This window comes from Myripristis murdjan, chromosome 1 (assembly GCF_902150065.1).
Source record: "Myripristis murdjan chromosome 1, fMyrMur1.1, whole genome shotgun sequence".
Classification (NCBI taxonomy): Eukaryota; Metazoa; Chordata; class Actinopteri; order Holocentriformes; family Holocentridae; genus Myripristis; species Myripristis murdjan.
This window is the reverse complement of record NC_043980.1, coordinates 10,436,871-10,458,193: the sequence shown is the minus strand read 5'-3', so window position 1 is coordinate 10,458,193 and position 21,323 is coordinate 10,436,871. Positions and strand designations below refer to the sequence as shown.

The window sequence follows — 21,323 nt, the reverse complement described above, 5'->3', positions numbered from 1 at the left end:
TCCTCATGGATGTCAAAATTCACTGTTATATAGTAAACTTTTAATTCAAGGTTACTATATATATAGTAACCTTTTAATTCACTGTTTAAATGTCTCTTCTGGCATTTATTCCTTATATTCCTTATTAGCACATATCAAATCAGATAATGTGTGATATGCATGTGTAAACAGAATAATTCAAAGAACTTGTAACTGACTTTTTTTCTTGTCTTTGTGTGTGTAATCAACTTCTGAATTTTTATAGTGATATCTGAAAGTCAAATTTTGAACCCCTTTCACCTGTGTGTTAAAAACAGTGTTCTTTGGTAATATGTGGTCATAAATAGTTGATTTTCAAAACTTTCCACCAATTGGATTTCTTGGGACTTTTTTCTCTCACTCAGGACAAACTGAGGATACAAAATCAGTTGAGTTTGCTTCTCTTGCAATTTGTCCTAGGTTGACCCCAACTTTGGCCTAAAATTACTGGACTACTGCGCCTCACATAACTTATGACCTTAGATAAATCATCAAAACATGGTGGAATAACTACAATCACTGCCATGAATGTGGAAATAACATAAGAGGACTTTTAGCGGTGGCACAGATTTTTTTCTGAGTAATTAAACAGTGATTCTCAAAACTCTGTCTCTGAAACCACCAGCACTTGTAGACAGTGCATTGACCAAGTGAGTCAGACTGAATGCACTTTCTCTGCCTTACACTCAGTTTGTGATTTTACAGCACACCTCCAGTAAAACTATTAACATTGGCCTCTATTTTTGTCAATTGCCTCTCTAGATTCACACACGAGAAAACACTTAAATGTTTTCTTTTGTGCTTTTGTTGTTTGAGGAGTGTTACAGCAGAGCATTTTGAGAAAAAAAATCTCATTTGCACTGATACTGTGTTAAATTTGGAATACACATCCATACTTTACACATTTTGATACCTGTTTGTGTTTACAACGTGACAAAACTTTATTGCAAACTGTTGCCCTGCATATAAAGTGTTTTTCATTTCTAATATTGTGGTTGTGTACTATGTGCTTTATTCAAAAGATGGTGTGCGTGTACTGTAATGACACTAAAACAAGTTTTTAACCAGTTTGATGAGAAAATGGCCTTCAGTTTCAGTCTTTAGCAATCGCAAAAAACTGTAAAGGCTTATGGCGCCATCTGGTGGTCATTTGTTGTAACTGCACTCACCTGGTTCCCTTTATTCTCAGCTGATATCAGACCCGACATCAGTCAAGTTTTGTTGTTGGACATCATTTAGTCCATCTAAATGTCAATATGTTTCTGCACCATTTAGTGATGATGGTCAATTTGACACTCTATTAACAGTCATGTAATAATCATTTGATATGCCTTTTATTTCTTCTGGGAAGTAGTACAAGCAGTACAAGGAACAAAAATGTAAGTGTAACTTGCTGATGGTGAAATACAAAAAAATGTTTCAATACCACATTTTAGGGGATCCTGATCATATCATCATTTTAATGTGTCTTGTTTACAGTCACCTGATGTGTTCATCACTTTTTCATGTTCTCCAGAAATACTTGTTTGGCAGTGTGTGTTTTGTGGTGTGCTTTCTGAAATTGCAGCGTGTTTTCCAAATGCTGCTCATGTGTTGCCACATGGATGATGGTGTTTTTTTTAATTTGCTTGTGTTTTGTCTATTTGCATATGTTCTTTGGGATGTTAGAGACATGACAAAATGCTGACTGTATGAAACTTTTCTCTCTTAAAATAAATAACACTTGGAAGGAGAAAAAAAACACGATAAAATGCACATAGGAAAGAACGGCCCCAGGTTTTATACAATAGAAATACTTTTTAATTTGATGGTTTATCAGGCATCATCGTTAACAAGATATTTAAAAATGCAGAATTCATTCTTCTCTCGGCTCAAACCGTCCATCTCTCACTCGCGCTCTCTGCGTCTCAGTCGTTCACACACTTGCTCGAGCACGCACACCAATCCACGCACCCACACACACATGCACACACACACACACACACCAGAGACTAAACACAAAGAAAAACAAAAGTGACTAGAGATTCTGCTGGATTAAAATCATTATCCACCATAGACGCACCTCAAGAACACACATCATTCTATCTTTCTCTCGCACACGCAAACACACACACACACACACACACATACACGAAGGGCTGCGTCGAGTGGGGACGGGAGGGCAAGGGGAGGGGTGGGGTTGTTGTCTCGGTGTCTGTAGTCACTTCTACCTGGACAAAGCCGAGATCCTGAGGAAGACAGAGATAAGACCATGAGCACCGACATTCACACTTGATACTTAATGATGTTGTCCCAGTTGAAAACAGAAATGTTTGTTCATGTTATTGTCAGACTAGCAGCAAGTCCCACCTCCAACATTCACCAAGTAAATTTCATGTTGGGCTGTAACCCAAATTTGTTTAACTAATTTTATCTTAAAAGATGTTGAAAGAAATTTCCAGCCTTTTTTTCCCTCAACACAGATTATGATTCAGCAGTGTACAGTTTAGGTTTCAGGTTTTATTACAAAAAAAAAAAAAAAAAAAAAAAAAAAAAAAAATCCTGTAAAATCTGCATTTTCCATTTAAAAAAAAAAAAAAAAAAAAAAATCGTTCTTCCATAATATCAAACACCAACACTTCAGCTGACAGGTTTCAAAAAGTTAAAGAAAATTTATGAGTCCTTCATTTTTGATGTGGACCTGCCTCTTTTTTTGTGCTGACATGTCCAACTACACCAGTCTAACCAAAACTAATGTCACTTTCTGCGTGTGTGTGTGTGTGTGTGTGTGTGTGTGTAACTCACTGTAACTTGTCCTGTAGCAGCTCGAGCCTCTGCCGATCGACGTATCGAGAGAAGAGGGAGAGCAGGTTGGGAGGGGTGAAGAGAGGAGGAGAGAGGGAGGAGGAGGGAACACTCAGCAACTCCCTCGTCACCGAAAACACCAACTCAGTCCTGAGGAGGAGGAAGAGGAGGAGGGTTGGTTTGGGCGGGGAAATGAGCAGAGAGGTGAAGAGAGGGAAGGAGAGAGCAGAAGGAGAGAGAAGAGAATAAAGAGGAGGACAAAAGTGCGAGAACGAGAATTTGAACAGGAGAGGACAGGAAGAGGAGTCGTCAATGAAGTAATTTTGATGCGTTTATAAGGTAATAATCATCAGATGCACTAAATGAAAACTATGAGACTAAATCAATCACTGGTAGTAAAACACTAAAACACACACACACACACACACATCCACACACATTCTTACCATCGATTGTCGTCCATGAGTTGACAGTTGGGGTCGGAGCTCTGCATCCGCTCTCCTTCACTCAGGATCAGATACAGCAGTGTCACACCAAACTAAAGAGAAACACACACACACGATTACTACCTTCAACATAAGACTTGACAAGATACACACTAGAGTAATTAAGTCAAACACTAAGAAATACTGAACCAAAAGAGAAAAAAAAAAACGAACAAACAAGATAATCTGTTGACTGCTATCAACAGTGTTTGTGAGGCGGAATTGTGTGTGTCGCTGCATAATCATCACTTTTCTCTTTAGAGGCTGAACTACAGTGAGCGACGTAGAGCGATAACACTCCAATAAACTCCAAACTCCAACAACCTGATCACTGGGCAATTTACCAGAGAAAACATGTCGGCTTTACACACATCAGCTATACACATGTAAGCTATACACATTTATTTAGTTAATATCGACATCTGGTATACACACTGTGGTAAAGTATACCCCTACACTATCTACTATATACACTATGGTTGTTTAATTTGCTTTATTAACAGGAGGCTTCTTGCTTTAAAACTACTCAGTATTTCACCAGAAAACAGAATAAATAGTGGAATCTGAAAAAATGACAAGAATTATTTGCATACTAATAGTGTTTATTCTCTTGCCTATGTCTTAATCATCTTGTGATCCCCAAAAGCATCTCCTGGTAACCGTCTAATAATCTAAGGTACTATTTACATTAAGGTGTGTGTGTGTGTGTGTGTGTGTGTGTGTGTGTGTGTGTGTGTATGAGTATAAAAATATGTAAACACCTTGTTGTGCAATACTGTGGCCAGCTGGCCCTCGCTGCCCTGAAGCTCCTGCAGTAAATCTGTAAGGGCGGGGCTTGACAACGACTGGATCACCACGGCAACCGGCTCCATCAACCAGCACAGCACCTGAACAGGAAGGGGAGGAGCAGAGGAAAAACTTCAGTCTGTAACGTTTATGGGATTTATGTGAGTATTTCAGCACACAGCTCTCTTCATGGTACGACTTTATCCATGATCCTATCCCTCATCCCTTCTCACTTTATCCTGATTTTCATGAATCAATCCATCAATCAAAACAACAAAACAAATAACATAAAATACTGTCATATCCTGGAGGACTCTGTGTGTGCAAATTTTTCGTGCATGAGAAATTGTGTGTGAGTTATTCACCTGATCCTGCTTGTCCTTCTTGGCCAGGGCGGGAAGGTTGCGGGCAATCGCCATGACAACAGCGGCAGCCTGGGCCGGGGGCAGGAAGGGGAGGAGCCTGGAGACGAGCCGCTTCCCCTTCCTCACTGACATGATCATCACACACTGCTCATCACTGACCCTGTTACCAGACAGAGAACATAGTTAGTGTGTGTGTGTGTGTGTGTGTGTGTGTTTGTGTGTGTGTACCTTACTTAAATAAAATTGGGCAATGTGTCCCACTTACTGCACCAATCCTTTTATCCCTCCCTCCCCACCAGCCTACCTGTCGTCCCACTCTTTCTCCCGCAGGGAGTTGCAGAGCTGCAGCGTGTTGGTTTTGTGCTGCTCCAGCAGAGCCTCCCTCTCCTCCTCCGGCGTGTGGACGAAGCGTTTCTCAAAGTCCTGAACCTCCAACAGCAAGCTGTACATCTGCGTGACAGGGAGGAGGGAGGGAGCAGATGGACAAACAGTGGAGAGGAAAAAAAGAATGGAGGGATGGAGACAAAAGAAAAGAGTTCAGATCTGGATTCATTTCTTATTTCTGAGCTGTGATGAAGCACTGCAGACAGAGCCATCTCTCTTTCCTCTCACCTTCTCCACTGTGTAGAGGATCTGCCTCCTCTTGTTCCAAACCTGCTTCTCTCTCTTCTCCTGGCGAGAGACAGACATACAGAGTTACTGAGAGATCACACGGAAAAACTACCAACAAAAATGACCAGAAAAAACAAAAGAGAGATAAGACTGTTCCTGGTGACGGTACAGAAACTAGACAAGACTGCACTTAATTTTAATGCCAGTCCTGCTTCTTCTTCCTTTTAAACAGAGGTTAACAACCAGTGTTTGACGTGCATTACTGCCACCTACTGCTTCCGAGTGTGCATGTACCCTGCATCACTGAAATCTCACTCCACAGCACAATGGACAAACATCTTGGGAGTTTTCGATAATAGGGATGGAGATACATTTGGGGTTTCTAGGTCCAGCTCCTGTCAGGGTCTGGCAAATATTTTAGTTTATTTAGCATTAATTTTACAAAACAGTTAAAGGTGAATGAATTGGAAGACATTCAACAAAGAAAAAAATTTAATAATTTCTCAAAATTGTCTGAAACAGACACTTTTAAAAGTGTTTCATCTGTGTTGTTGGTGAAAACCGAAGAGAAAGACACATTTCTTACAAGTAGATTTCACATGATATAAATCACGTCAGCTGACTGGTTTCTCTGTTTCCATCACCAAAGACTAGCAGGCAATAATCTCTCCCACTGGTCAAACTATTACAGAAACCCACATGCATGTATCTGTTGTGGGTTTATGTCTTATGTCGCCTTCAGCAGAACAGAGGCAGGTGACTATGTTGGAGAAATGAAGTTGTGACTACATCTTCTCACATTATCAGAATAAAATGCAGTTGGGGCAGAAATTAGATTTATTGTAAAAAAGAGTTGTGAAAAACGAGCAGTCATACCTCGTCATCGGTGCGAGTCGTCACCACAGCATCGATCATCTTACGGGGGTTGTTGACACTGGAAACCGTGAGCTTCCCTAGAGAGCCTGCAAACTGAACTGTACATACACACACACACACACACACACACACACACACACACACACACACAGGTGTAAATATTCAATTTCTGATTTGACATCTGATCATTCACCATGGTGCGGCTAATGGCTTTGTCAAGTGTAGTGTGCTTCGGTTAAATGTACTCAGTCAGGAAATCCTGAGGACGTGTGTGTGTGTGTGTGTGAGAGAGTGAACATACCTGGTCTGTAGGTGTGTTCAACCTTGGCGACCTGTGGAGTGATGAGTTTGGTGGTGTGTTCCTTCTTGCTGCTGTCTCTCTCTCGCTCCTGACGCTTTTCCATCTTCTCATAGTAGTTCTGCAAACATGCACACAAACACAGCATTCAATTATCTCAAACCAGTTGGTGAAATTATTTGTTTTTATCTTCACCGATGGAGTGAGGCCAGCACACTGGGCTTGACGGATTAGGGTTATGAATATATTTTCATTATCTCTATATCCAACGTCTGACCAGTGAATCACTCCAGTGTGGGAGGGTTTTACACACCAGCCTGTTAAACCTGTAATGAAACGTGCCTCACTCTGCCTGAGAAGCTGTTCCCACGTAAAACATTCACAATTTCACCATTTTATCGATCAAACAAGTAATCTGCTAATCCAGAAAATAACTGACAGATTAATTGATGATGAAAATAACTGTTAGTTGCAGCTCTAGTTGGGAATAGCACCCATGAAAACAGACACATCTCACTTTTTTCAACATGCATGCAAAAACCTCAGATGAAGCAGCAGATGAAGGAACCAAAAGGCAAACTTTAAGACAGCTAACCAGTGAACTAAGTTAACGATCTTAACCAATGTCCAACCTGGTAGTAGTAGTCGTCCAGGTACGGGTCGGTGCTTTGCAGCTGCATCATCTGGATCTTAGCCACCCATTCCTTCTCTCTCTGGGTCATCAGATTGCTGTAGGGGTCCCTGCTCCTTCTGTCCACCCCGACCCGGCCACGGTCCCTGCAGGGAGGCAAAGAGACAGAGACACATAGAGAGATTAAGTCAGGTTATGACTGGTCTGTCTTTTTTTGTGGCTCATTCAGTGCATGACTGTTAAAGTGGGTGAGAGACAAAACCATGATCACTAACAGCGAGCGAGACATAAAGATAGGGTTACGGGGTCTCTTCAACCAGTCCACCCATCATGTCGGGTAAAAACTACACAAAGTTAGCCTCACTCTGACTAAACTTTACTCCAAACACAAAGTTGGTGAATGACAGTCGGGTGGCTTTAAAGGGGTAGTATGACATGGTCTGAGAACTGAGATTTGTCATTGTTTTTTTGGACTTTTGTTGACTAATGTAAAAACTTCTATGACATATAGGGATGTCACGAGAACTGATACTTCGGTACTAAGTCGATGCCAATAGCCCAAAAATACAACAGTACCCATTTTTCTTTGGTACCGTTGGTAACAAAAGATTTAGCCTTTCAGCTGGCCATAACACATTCTTTCAGAGCTGACGGGGGCAGTATACATGACATTTACACTTGTTCAAGTGTGCGCCAAAGAGAAAAACACATATTAAACATGGCTCTTCCAGGTGCAGCTGGAGTGGCAGCTCCGCCTCAGCTTGTCCAAAAGAAACACAGCAAAAGTTGTGTGTGGAAGCATTTTGCCTATTTATTATTTACATATTTTTATCATGTCTCTGCAATTCTGTGCAATCTAAAAAACTGTGGACTTAATGTTTGTTTTAAAAACCTGAAGGCTTAAATATTTATATGTTCAAAAAATTTTAATAAAAAGGAGTGTATGTCGTAGTAAATTTTTTTTTTTTTTTTTTTTTTTTACTGTGGTATCGAAACGGGTATTGAGATTGTGGAAATTCACAGGTATTGTTATCAACTACTGAATTTCTGGTATGGTGACAACCCTAATGATATGCATGTTTTGACAGTTAATTTGTTATCTCTCCATCGTTGCCTGTGGACATCACGTTACCCCATGTAAGACAGCACGTGCTGATTGGCCGGGTTCAAACAGTTAGTGTGGCCAGGAATGTGTCACTATGAACACCTGATCAACAGGTGAGACACACACACACACACACACACACACACACACACACACAATTCCTACCCTCCTCCTCTGCTCTGCATACGCTGGGTGAGCATGCGGCGGTGCTGAGGGTGGAGGTGGGTGGTGTTGTGTCGGACGGGTGGGGTGTGATTGGGAGGCCCGTGGGGAGGCGGTGGGCCCATCCGGTGACCGTGCGGAGGAGGGGGGCCTCCGAAGAATGGCCTGAAACCGCCGCCGCCCGGTAACAAGGGAGGTGCCGGACCACCGCGAGGGAAACCTGCCACCTGGAGAGAGAGGAACACGTTGGTCGACATTCACAAACAAGAACGACGAGAGAGAGCGAGAGAGAGCGAGCGAGAGAGAGAGAGAGAGAGAGAGAGAGATGATTTGTTCTAAAGTTATAACATATAAAGATATGTAGTGTGTCAAAAACACCTCAGGTGTGCCTGGTTTCAAACTGAATTAGAAGTGACTAACCTGCTGATTTCAGCTGCATCAATGTAAAATTACAGCACCAAAGAGCATTTCAATTCTTTTTGAGTTAAACTTTGTGACTCTTTTCTGATTCGGTTGGATTAAAACAAAATCTGCCGTTCAGAATTATACAGCTTTGTTCAGATTTGTCCCCTTCCTGGGGCAGTAAAATTAATGCTGCTTGAAAAATACACTTTCAGGTTGTTCGGGGGGAATGCCTACCAATCTTCACATGCCATAAAAACTTGTCAGACATGATTAGCCATAACTTTAATAATGCAATTTAGGTGTGGTTGATGTGGACTGGTCACCTGTCTTATGAAATAGGTGTGTCAAGTGTTCCTCTAAGGTGGATGATGTAAAACGTGTCACTAAAGTTCAACTGGGGATCAGTGTGGGAATGTCACCAAACACTGCCTCTGTACCTGTGTCTGTGTGTTTGTGTCTTGTATGCACTCACCTGAGAGTTGAGCAGCTTAGCCCGTTGGATCTGAGGCAGGACTGGACCGACACCGGGATGGAACGGACCATGACACAGTGGAGAGTTCTGAACACACACACACACACACACACACACACACACACACACACACACACACACACACACACACACACACACACACACACACACACACACACACACACACAGAGTTCAAATCACAGAATGAAAGATTAATCATGACAGATGAGGGGAAAAAATTAACCTAGAGTCCAGAGTGAGACTAAATTAAGTGTTACAGAAGAAAGAGTGAACAAGAGAGGAGAGAAAGGGGAGATGTGGTAAAACCAGGTGGGAAAGAGAGGAAAGTTTGGGAAAGGAAACTGTTTTCAGCCTGATAGCAAATCTTTTAGGGATGCACAATATTGTTTTTTTTTCACTGATATTCTGATATGTAGGATACTACGGCACTGCTAGGGAACACATGGATTCAGAAGTACAATTTTACTTTTATACAAAACACTGCATAAAGTTAAGAAGTGATACAAACTGGCTGGTTTGTGTCCTGCCACTGAAATTCAGAGTGAACAGACGATTATCCTGATTCGGTGCAAGAGCGACAGAAGCTGAGGGGAGGATGGAGGAGAGGAGAGACTCACAGCTATATTGAGGAGGGTGTTGGGTGACAGATGCTCAGGGAAGGGAGGAGGGTATCTGTGCTGGACCGGGGCTCTCACATGAACCGCCGTGGCGTGGTGGATCTACACACGCAGTAACAAATACACACAGATACATATGTGGACACAGAAAATGGACAGGGTTAACGCTGACACCAATAACCTAGACAGGGAAAGGTTTCACAAACATCTACAAGTTATATAACCTCACTACAGGATACAGCGTGGTAAATCTATACACACTAGGCAGCACTAACTAGACACCATGATGTACAAGCAATGTTGTGACAATTTAGGTGTGCAAGCCTTAATTTGATTCGATTTTGGAGCTGTAGGTGTGTGTTGCTGTGGCCTATTGCAGAATGACATCTGTATTTCTTCAATGTTTTATAACAAGGCACTTATTACTTTCAGTTTAGTTTCTTCTGAAAAATGATCATTAAGTTTAAAAGACTTAGTCAGGTTTTGCCAACAGCTCCCAGTCAACCAGAGGGAGGAAAAAAATTGTAATTGTAATTTTTTTTACCAATTATAACACAGAATTTCTTTAATAATAATGATAATAATAATAATAATAATAATAATAATAATATAACAATAAACAGTTCAAAGTTTAAAAAAGTAACATTGCTCAGTTTATGCAGAAAGATTACAGAAAAGAAAAAAATGGAAAGAGGAGCAGAAAAAGAAAATTAAAAAAATGATTAGTGGGACAAACATCGTCCCCAATTAACCTGATGATTAAGGGTGTGGCTCATCGGTTGTTTGGGCGGAGTCCCGATAGGCACCGCCCTCACCGGAGGGGAGCCAATCACTGGTGAGGAAGATCGTGGAGGCGGGACCCTCTCTGACAAGTCCCGCCCTTCATCACTCCTTACTGGAGGAGGCCGCTTGGGAAGGCCCACCTCCTTAATGATGGACATTAGTGGGCTATCCTAGGGGAGGAAAAGACAAAGAAGTATGAGAATTACAAGATAGATAGCATGTCCAAAATCACCAATTTATTAAATTTATTAAGTCCAATCCACTCTAAACCTGGGTGATGCATCCTGCAGTACACCATCTTCCTGCTCCAATACATTTAAGACATAATAAAAGCCAGACTCATTCCCTGATGTTGAGGACTGTGTGATAAGTTTTATGTGATTTGTACCTATACCAACACCAACCAATGGTTTTCCAATCTACTTTCTTCCATTAAAATACATAGATATAAAAATAGGTAGTGCAAGTTCATTATGTCCTGAGTAAATTCTGAGTAAACTCTACGGGTATATATAAAAATGTTTTGCTTGTGTATGATGTTTTCAAATTCAGCACACTGACAAAACAGACTAATAAGCAGGTAGTGGTACACCATGTGGGGTTGTATTGAAACCCAAAGCAAATGAGAGAATTCAGCAGCATGAGAAATGAAAAACAGAAGAAAGAGAAAAAGACAGAAAAACAGAAAAAGAAGCATTACACTTGACAAATTTCATTTTGCCCTTGTATTAACAGCTTACAACATGTATTAAACAGAAATGTAGACTTTTATTTTTCCCAGTGCAACAAAAGAGGTGACTATGACATAATGGTTAATGTGTGACTCGTCCATCCTCCTGTTTGATATTTGAGACAAAACAGAGCGGCTGAATCAGGCTGAGCTCTGCTCGTACTGATGCTGTACTTGTACACAGTTTAAAGCCACGCTGTTGCTAAGTTTTAAGTTATGATTCAGGGCCTGATTTAAGTAATGACCATTTAGACTAAACTGACAAAAAACATGGACAAAATTTCATGTTTCTATAATGTCTAAAGGGTCCTCAGTTCTCTGTGATTGAAAAGAACACACCTTGAAACACTGTATTGTATTACTCAGAAAATTGATAATATTACTAGATTATGCCTTCTATTTGACTCACTACCACTTATGATCTGGGGAAATTTGTTACTTTAAGAATTACATCAAAATAATATTCCTTCAAAATGGTAGGCATACAACAACCAGTGGACAGTAATCACTTAACCAATTTAAACAAAAATAAAATATATAAAAATCACAAAGACAGTTCAAAGGGTCAAAAACCATTTTCACATTTGTGCAGGAACTCTGTTTGTTGTTCACATCCTACTTTTTTTCGAGCGCTTAAGAGGAATTATTGCTCGCACTGTTGAAGCAGCACAGAGTCCCAAAAGGGAAATAAGGTGTGCTCTCATACGCCAGGAAGTACGGCAGAGGTAAACAAGCATCAGCTGACACGAGGCTGGTGTGCTGTAAATCCACATGAACAGCACCCCAGCAGACATAGTGAACACATCAATTATATATTTTGTTCAGCTATTCTCTTTGTTCCAACAACACTGTGCTACCACAGCACTTCAGTGTTACCATGAGTTTTTAAAGTCAACATCACTTCACTCACTCAAGTCAAGCATAACACACAGAAAACAGAGAAAGTGCAAGCACACTTGTTCAGACCAATTAGACTACCCAAAACATTTTGCAAAGCAGCTTTTCTACTTTTAACATTTTAAAATGTAGTATTACTTTAACATCCGCTCTCATGACCAGGGACAACACATGAAAAACAGGGACAGCAAATGAAAACTAGTCTCTCTGGCTAACTCTGACTCACAAATTTTCTGACTCGAAAAATAAAGCAATAAATAAAAAATACCAAAACACAGAGAGGACATAAAGCAGAGAGCACAGAGTCACTCGACCAAACAACCAGTCACTCGAGTCGTGCTTCAGACCAAACCCACAGTTCAGTCAAACAGGGAGCTCAGTGATTTGTAGAAAAGACAAAAACAGAGTGTGTGTCTCTCACCTCCATGTGTGTGACCAGTCCAGGTGTGACACTGACCGGCCCGAAACCCATACTGTTCTCCCAGATATTGTGAGAATTCATCTGAGAGCGAAAGTGAAAGGTCAGGAGAGAGTGGAAAGACAAATCAGAGTGTCATAAACAAGCTCTACATAACATTTTTAGCCAGCCAGACAAAACAAAGGATATATATTTGATTAAATGAGTTGAAATTCAGGGTGTGACTTCTCTCCTCCACCTATCCTGTTTGTCTCTTCCCGGCATGAAAAAATGTGCTTGAGTGCCAAACAGTAGCTATCAGTCTTGCCTTGCAGTCACACTGATGCAATGAAGCCAAAAAATAGAAATCAGTAGAGACAGGAATAGACGCTGCAGACTCAGATTTTTAGTGTATCTTTGGTTAGGATTTTATCATCCCAGACAAATCTCTCACACTGTCCTTTCCTGGTTGTGAGCAGCGGTCAGCAGTTTGGTGAGGTTTGATGTGACACGGTGGAGGAGAACTGACGACAAAATGTTTTTTTAATCAAACCTTAGCTCACAAAGACGTAAAGAAGTAGTGTGGCTGGTTTTGTATTCTAGCAAAAACACAAATGGCAGTTAAGTCACACTGGCATACAGCTATTGATGTAAACACCCAACATGTCAACATGGGAAAGTGGGTCATTGGCAGATGCAAAATTCAGCCTTGTCACGCAGTATAAAAGAACGAGCTGTGTATGCACAGCAGGACAAGGCTGATAGTACAGGGTTCGTACACTTTTTTCATGGTCAAATTCAAGCACTTTTAAAGGACTTTCAAGGTAAATTTTTTCAGGTTTTCCAGTACCATTAAAGGAGAAATCCGGTATATATATATCCTTCTGTTTTTTTTTTTTAATACTGCATACAGGAAATACAGGTATGCAGTATTAAAAATCAGAAAAACAGAAAAAAAAAACAGAAGGAAAAAAGAAAACAGCTTCTACAGCTAGAAGTATTTAGTCTGCCCTCTCTTTATACAGTAGATGTAGGGTATAGGTAGATCCCCCTAAGGGAAAATTCAAAATTGACATAACAACTGCATAAGTAAATAAGATTAAAAAAATAGATTACATTAAATGAACAAGAAAACCATCTAAGAATATTATATAATAATAATAATAATAATAATAATAAATATGTCAATATAATTCATATATATTATTAATATACTGTATCAATATGGTTCATAGATAGATAGCATAAAAATAGAGAGAGAGAGAGAGAGAGAGAGAGAGAGAGAGAGAGAGAGAGAGAGAGAGAGAGAGAGAGAGAGCTTGCTGCTTTGGTATACGTCTTGCGCTCCAGTAGCCAAGCGGTGTCTACTCTTATGTCTATCATCTTATGGGCTAACATCAGCTGTGCTTCAATTCTAAGTTGTGGGAAGTTCCTGCAGTTTACTGTTGAGAAACGCAGGCTTTGTTCTTAACTTAGCCCTTAATAATTGTCACTAATTGACACTGCCATTCAGACACATCACATAGTGCTTCTACATTTAGGTCTAGCATGCAGCTAATGGTTAGCCACAGTGGTGTAGTTTATTCTAGTGGGTATACGCACACACACACACACACACACACACACAGGCTCCCTTTCTGAAATGTTAACGTTAGCTCCAGCTGTAGTGTCCCCCGAAAAATGGTCAAAAAGAGCCGCTTCGTAACACAGAGAAGGCGACTTTATGAACGGGAAAGTGAACGTTATGTCAAAAAAACATACTGATACGTATCTTTGCGCATTTTTAAGTGGTTATACGGAAATGCGGGACCTTTTCTAGTGGGTATACGCAGTATACCTGCGTATCACGTAGACTACACCCCTGGTTAGCCAACAAATCACACATGTAGGGCTAGTCATCTCTGTGACTTACTTTTCATGACTCGAGAGTGCTGACTCTCCCATAGCGAAAAGTTGAAGCTTCTTTTTGCATATTTTGCAGCATGCTACACGTGGATTTGGTCCATGTTTTATCCACTGTTTCTACTTTTCATTACCCAGCCAACGTTCATTAAAACGGCAACCTCCCGGCACGTTGGTCGCATGCTGCTGCACTGCCCTCTTGTTGGGGGCGTGACACATGACAATCAATCCAGCTTTTGTGAAACCCATCAGAGCGTGAGCTGTGAAGGCGTCATTTTTAATCCGACTTATTTTATTTCTCTCCATTTAATAAGTGGTCCATTTAGTCAGACCAGAAATATGGTAACAATTTCAAGCATTCAAGCATTTACAAGCACGTTACCCAAAATTCAAGCATTTTTCAAACCTTGAAAACATAACATTAAAATCCAAGCATTTTCAAGGTTTTCAAGCACCCGTACGAACCCTGATAGTAAGACTGATGCTTGCAAAATCTGACATGTATTAAACAGCGAAGATCAAAATCACACCGTCTGCAGCGGGTTGACAAGATTAAGACAGAATACATGACAAATACACAACCCGGCCAGTGAGGAACAGACCTGGCCCATGGGAGCAGTCCCTCTGCGCAGTAAGTGCTGCTGCTGCTGGTAGCTGAGCATGGACGGGTGACGAGGGCCAGGAGGGAGGCCTGGGGAGAACCGAGCAAAGTAGAACACAGTAGATGTTAGTCCAACACAGCTGTGTAGAGAACAGGACTGCAGAGGAAAGTGGGCTAGCTGAAAATACAGTGTTTTGTGTGTTTGAGAGGAAAATCTGTTCTATAAACACCACCTAAATATAAAGACGGTGCATGAAATAGTCTACATATCAACAGTCACCACATTAAAAAAAATAAAATTGGTCATTAAAAAAAGCTAATGGCTAGTTTCATTTGCACTGTTTTGTTTCACAGGTTTATAACACAGATACACTATTACTGTTTGGCATTCAACCTGTTTCTGCAGCCAGCTGACATCAGACCCAACACCACAAGGAAATCACTGTTGCAACTACATCACATAACTCATTTTGTGACCCCAACTCTTAAAATGCCTTGACAGGACAAAATTAATTAGTTAATTTTTTTCTGCAAATACGTTTTAGCTCTATCTCTACGTATATCTATATAGGAAAAAAAATCATATGTACTGGGTATGAAAAAACTGATCAGAAGAAACTGAAGCCAATAGAAAACATCAATGACGGCATTTTGCTGGCTACAAACAAGTTTGTTGGAGGCATGCAAAATGTCATTCATCTGCACTATCACAAACAAAATCTTTACTAAGAACAAAATCAATAATATCCTCAACAAGGGTCCTAGCCAAGATGGCTGCATCACAACAAAGTTGCAACATCATCCTCATCTTTACCTGAGCCAGAGGGCCCGGGAGGCAGCTGATGCTGTGGGTGATGTGGGGGCTGGTGAGGGTGAGGAGGGTGAGGGAGGGAGGAAGGCGGGGGCAGGCCTCTGGATCGGTCCAGGCCTGACAGAGCAGACAGGCTGGATCCTGGTGGGCCGGGCGTCTCAGCTGCCCCGACCCCAGCGATGGCCGGGTCGGTCCCCAGGATGAGTCTGGCTAGGGACTCGGCCAAGTCGCCTCCCCCTCCTCGATCCTCGAGACCTACGGGAAGACGAGAGTTTGATTAGTTTCAGTTTTCAAATCAATTTTCATTATCACCATTACCATCTGGATGAGGAATTGCTCCCACCAACTGTTTTAAAATACAGAAAATATTCATTTTGGCTTTGGCTGAGATGTTCACTTGGTTTATCAATCAATTCAGTGAGTTGTCAACTACAACTCCGAGGTTCTACTCTTCTCTCTTGAAAGAAAATTATACAAGTAATTTGTAATAACATAAAAAGCAAGCTGTGATCTCTGAGCCGTACCAGCCACTGTGCTCAGTGGACATGAAGAGTGAAATATCATTTGCAACTACAATAAATAATGTGATAAAGCAGGAAATAACTGGAAAAGTGTGAAATACGTGGATCTGCAAGAGAAATGAAACGCAAAATGTTAGGTTCTCAAGTCTTTGGCATGACACTGATAGCTACCACTCACCTGGCGGAGGCAGCCCAGAGGAAGAGGAAGACGAGGAGAGTTTAAGCGGAGGCAGGGAAGAGGGGAGGGGGAGATGGCCGGCAGGAGGAGGAAGATGGATGGAGGATGCGTCTCCAGCTCCTCCCATATCTGATTCTCCTCCCATTCCTTCTCCTCCTCCTCCCCTGCCACTTCCTCCAAACCCGAGCCCTGCTCCTAACCCATCCCGCTCATCGAGCTCAGCAAGGCGTTTGTGCTCCTCCTGCCAATCGTCATCTGGAGGAGGCAAAAACAGATTGTTACTGAGGTGATGACAGGCTTACAAACTGGACAGCAACTTGACCCGGACAGAGTCTCTCCCATGATACAGAGCAAATCCAACCATACAGTAAACAGTACAGTATGCTGGATATGCTGCCCCCATCAACTGTTTAGTTTGCTTCTGAATCTATTATGTCAGATCAAAGTTGGGCTACATGTTTATCCTTTATAAGCGATGTTACCCTCTCACAGGGCTGATGACCACAAGCTGTCATTGTATTACTCACATGTTATGACAGTGATTTTTTTTTAAATCAAAGAACATAAAGCAACCCAAATTGGATAACTTTTACAACAGCCCAAACATCTCATATGGGTGAAATAATAAGCGACCAACAGGAGTCTCTTAATGGTGGTTAAGAGCATAAAAGCCACTGTCCAGGTGAAAACAGCCCACCTGACATCTGCCCGAATTAAAATACTAACAGTCAAACATGTGAAGCCTGTGGAGTTTTAACATTCATCAGGATAGAAACTATAGATCACAACAGGACTCATGTGAAGACAAAACATTTGCACAAAAAATTGCTTTAGCATTGCCTGCATGATCCAGGCTTCATCCTTCCTCTTTGTCATTTAAGTGTTATCCAATAAAAGGTGAGCAACACAAAATGAAGAAGAAAATGCTTTGAGTCATCGGCTGCATCAAAGTGGCCTCTGCAGCTCATAAAAAATACATGCAAAAAGAGGATGGAAAAAATGGAGTTGTGTGAGTACTCAATAGATATGACAGAAATATTCATGAAGCAAGGACAATTTTTGCCTGCAATAATTTTATGGGAATCCCATACTCTTACACTATTATGTATCATCAATCAGTGATGCTCAATATGTTCTACATTCTATATATTTCCATGATATTTAACACATTTTGTCATGTGAAACGTTTAGTGCAGTATTGTCCAATCATGTTCCATGGAGGAATGAGAGTCTGTTTTCCTTCCAAGAGACAATTTCATTGATTAGTTGCTCCCTCTAGGATTGCAGAATCATAATGCAAACGTGTTTTATGTGTGACTCACCGATGGCCCCAGCTCCAAAGGTGTCGTCGTTGAACTGATCAATGTCATCTTCTTCCTCTACCAGTCCCTCCTCTTCCTCCTCCAACGTGCAGTCTTCATCCAGAGACTGGAGAGGAGGCAGAGATGGAGGGAGAGAAAGAGAGAGAAAAGGAGGAAAAGCATAGAGTGAGGAGGGAGGTAGGAGAAAACGTAGCATCAGAGAAAGTGAGGCAGGGAAGGAGAGAGAAATACGGAGAGGAGAGACAAAGAGGGCATGAAGCGGACGAAGTTGTAAAGCAAGACAGGAGATGAGGGGAGGCGGAAATGAGGAAGACATGAAAAATGGAAAAGGGAGCAGGCAGGGAAAGACAAAGCATAATGGAAGATGGCGAGTAAGAAAGAAGAGAGAGAACAAGAAAGAGGACTAAATATACAATCATTTGACTTGACTGTCTGTAGTATTGATATTGAAAGAAGCCAAATCGTGTGGGTCATGCAAGAAAAAATGCAGGCAAATGGACGAACTTTGACTGTAAGTGTTGACAGAAGCACAGGAACTAGTGCAATAAAAATACACACTGGATGTGTTGCAGCCCCTGTGGAAAAAAAAACTCCTGCTTACAACACTGTACTCTCCTAAGGTCAAACACTAAGCTGTGTTGAACCTTAAGATCTGATAGACATCAACCTCACAACACTGATGGTCCAAGGTTAAATTTATACAGGCAAAAATGTACTACAGAAAAAATCTTAACAGTGGTAAACTGTAAGGACTAAAACATGTGCCTGCTTCGACAGCCAAAGATCAAGCCTGTACGTAAAAAGAGCACAAAATAATTTCAGTGTCTGTCAAAACCTTGTTCCACCATTTTTACTACTGATATCAGGAGATAGACACAGTTTAACCTCACACAACTGCTGTTGTGCCAAGACTTGACTGATCTACATCTACCATAAATAATCACCAACAAGTCAGTGATCAGACTTGAGCCTAGCAGTCATTCATGAACTCACATAGTGAAGGAGTCATCTCCAGCATGTAAATGCCAAAGGTCTGATGTTTGAGAGACTGGCTGCTGGCTTACTCTGTGATACACAGAGCGAGTGTTTAGAAAGCTGATGGGCAGCGGTGGCCACGCTCTTACCTCAGCATTGCTATTTTAATCCCATGGATCATTTAGCTATTAACTACCTTTTTTTTTTTTTTTTTTTTTTTACAGATTTGTACCTGTTCCATTTGCTACTAGTTCAATCAGTATTGTCCACCTACACCATGTCATATGTTGCATAAATCTCTTAAAATACAGGAAGAGACCTGAACTGAACACAGGCTGGATCTTTGCAAGTCTCTACTGGGGCTGAAAAATATGGATGATATCAAATTTAGGGTTAGCCTAAGACAGGGATTGATCTGTTCAAATCACTTAAATACTTTGGAAAGTAGCAGCATTTTCTATGTCCATTTGGTTTTATACATTTTTGAAGAATGCTTCATTTTCACTTTCGCTACATGTGACTTTTCAAATAACTGTGAACCCACAATCATCACTTTCGATATATTGGGCATAAATATCGTGGTATGAAAACGTGTCCATGTCGTGTAGCCTTAGACCCTAGCTTCAGAGGGCCAGTATTTTAATCAGCCTGGGTTCTCACTGCAAGAAAGGCTTCACATTAACCTCACCTACGCGTTACAATGACCCAAAACACTGATCCCCACAGTCCACCTCTACACGAGCTGCAGAGATCCTACAGGAGGTCTGGCACGCCATTCATGACATCAACCAGTCGGCTGGGCTGGCTAGCTTAGCTTAGCATGGTATCATTAGCAGTGTGGTCTCCACTGCTAAGTTAAGCGGGGGGTTATGCAAGTTTTACAAGGTTAGACGTAAAACATGAACATGTTTCATCACAGGTAGATGGAAACAGGACGTTTTCGCCACAAAACTTTAAAACGCGAATATCCTTACAAGTGACCATGAGAGAATTAGCTAGAAAGACCTCAATTGTGACTGGGCATGGTTTCACGCCGAAAACCCCACAGCATCCTAAGACAACCAAAACCAAACCTGAGATTTAAAATGCTAGTAACATACCTGTGCGATTTTAACCCACGGCGAGTGTGAATAATATGCCATGTTGGCTGAGTGTTTCCCGGGACAGCCCGTGGGTGCTAGCTAGCAGGAGCGTCAGTTACCTGTTAGCTAACGTTACAGAGCTAACGCTGACGTTACATCACGCTGGACCCACGTCGATACCGAGCTGTGTGGCTCTAACCAGACCAAACGGTGTGGATATAACTCGTCACACACCGGTTCTCCCGCTGCTCAGGTTAAAATAAGAAACAATAGGGCTCAATACGCCAGCAGAGGTGGGGGTGTTTCTGCTGCCCGGCGGCTCATGTCAGCAGGAAAACCCGCTGCTTCACAGGCCGCCAACCCACATCAATTTGATAGTCGCATAAACAATGGACAACAGTCAGCACAGAAATCACACACAACCTCAAATTACAACCTGCTGTTCACAAAGCCTCCTATTCAATCTCCATTTGTAATAAGTAGATAGTTTTTAACGGTCATATTCTCACCTGAAATCGAAACATCTATGTTTAAAGGATCGGGAAAAGAGCGAGACTCCCTATGCATCGGGAGCTAGGCGGCGCGCAAATTACGCAGCAGCCAGCGACGCTCACGGGAACACGCAGCGGGCGTGAACGAGCACGCAGGGTGCAAAGGACACGCTGCTTTCACGTGGAAACGAAAAAATTGTAACTGTGAGCGAGGACGCACACGAACAAGTCAGCCGGTGAAGCACAAATTGGCTCACTGCCGCCGTTTCGCTAAAATCACCAATAAAAAACAGCTAGAAAAACAATAACTCTTCACTACACAGTCATTTTTTGTTAGCGCTCCAAACCAAAGGCATGTACAGCGATGTGCAACTAGTTGCGTTTTTGTCATTTCTCCTCTTAAGTGGAAGTTTATGAAGGGACAGTGAAGGCAGCGCCCATCAGTTTATAGCCCTTTTTACAGGATCGGATGTTTTGCCGAGCAACTTTATAAAATCTGCCTGGAGATAAATACCGTCAGCCTTTGTAAACATTAGATTAGAAGCCGCTTTGCATTCAAACAGAAGCTACAATTTGATTTCAGTCCAATGTGATAAAAAATATTGATTTGCGCACAAAGGGGTTCACTTTCGTTTTCTGAGAATTAAATTAATATGTCATGTGACACCCCCACGTCCCGGATTTTGATAGGACTTTTGGACTGAATCCTCAAGTTCTGATAAGTGCCGGCTCAGGTGAGCGTGTGTATGTGGTTGTGCGTGTGTCAGTACGTGTATGTAAGTTTGGGGATGTTCTCATCAAAACAAATTGTCTGCGGTGGTGTTTTTTGTTTGGTATACGCGCATGTGCATACATGTACGTGACTATGTTAGTGTGTGTGTGTGTGTGTGTGTGTGTGTGTGTGTGTGTGTGTGTCCTTGCAGTGGGCTCCAGCTGCACCATGGTTCAGTGTCAGCTCAGCACTCTGGAGCATCTTCAGAGTTCAGGTTTTGGCCG

At 41.6% G+C, this 21,323-nt stretch overlaps 1 protein-coding gene across 2 annotated transcripts; it reads right to left on the bottom strand.

Moving 5' to 3' along the window:
• Window positions 1-1,795: 1,795 nt before the first annotated feature.
• On the bottom strand, window positions 1,796-20,501 carry patl1 (PAT1 homolog 1, processing body mRNA decay factor). Of its 2 annotated transcripts, none has more exons than XM_030075534.1 (20): window positions 20,346-20,501; window positions 17,780-17,885; window positions 16,458-16,712; window positions 15,762-16,013; window positions 14,949-15,037; window positions 12,469-12,549; window positions 10,390-10,590; window positions 9,638-9,739; window positions 9,000-9,086; window positions 8,126-8,349; window positions 6,857-7,001; window positions 6,228-6,345; window positions 5,927-6,024; window positions 5,051-5,110; window positions 4,743-4,888; window positions 4,439-4,598; window positions 4,049-4,174; window positions 3,249-3,340; window positions 2,803-2,952; window positions 1,796-2,246 (listed from the first exon to the last, which is right to left on the bottom strand). In XM_030075534.1, exons 1-20 carry the CDS (start codon window positions 20,358-20,360, stop codon window positions 2,225-2,227), a joined length of 2,529 nt encoding a protein of 842 aa, XP_029931394.1. In that variant the 5' UTR covers window positions 20,361-20,501; the 3' UTR covers window positions 1,796-2,224. The 2 variants fall into 2 exon arrangements, with proteins under 2 accessions (XP_029931394.1, XP_029931345.1); XM_030075485.1 differs by lacking the exon at window positions 20,346-20,501 and adding an exon at window positions 19,855-20,005.
• Between the last annotated feature and the right edge of the window lie 822 nt (window positions 20,502-21,323).

Excerpts from the sequence above, each read along its gene's own strand:
- patl1 (XM_030075485.1), bottom strand. The coding sequence starts at position 19,896 with ATGGCATATTATTCACACTCGCCGTGGGTTAAAATCGCACAG. Across the intron at positions 10,591-12,468 it reads GACTGGTCACACACATGGAG|GATAGCCCACTAATGTCCAT; the intron begins GTGAGAGACACA and ends TTCCTCCCCTAG. Across the intron at positions 4,175-4,438 it reads AGAAGGACAAGCAGGATCAG|GTGCTGTGCTGGTTGATGGA; the intron begins GTGAATAACTCA and ends CTTCCTGTTCAG.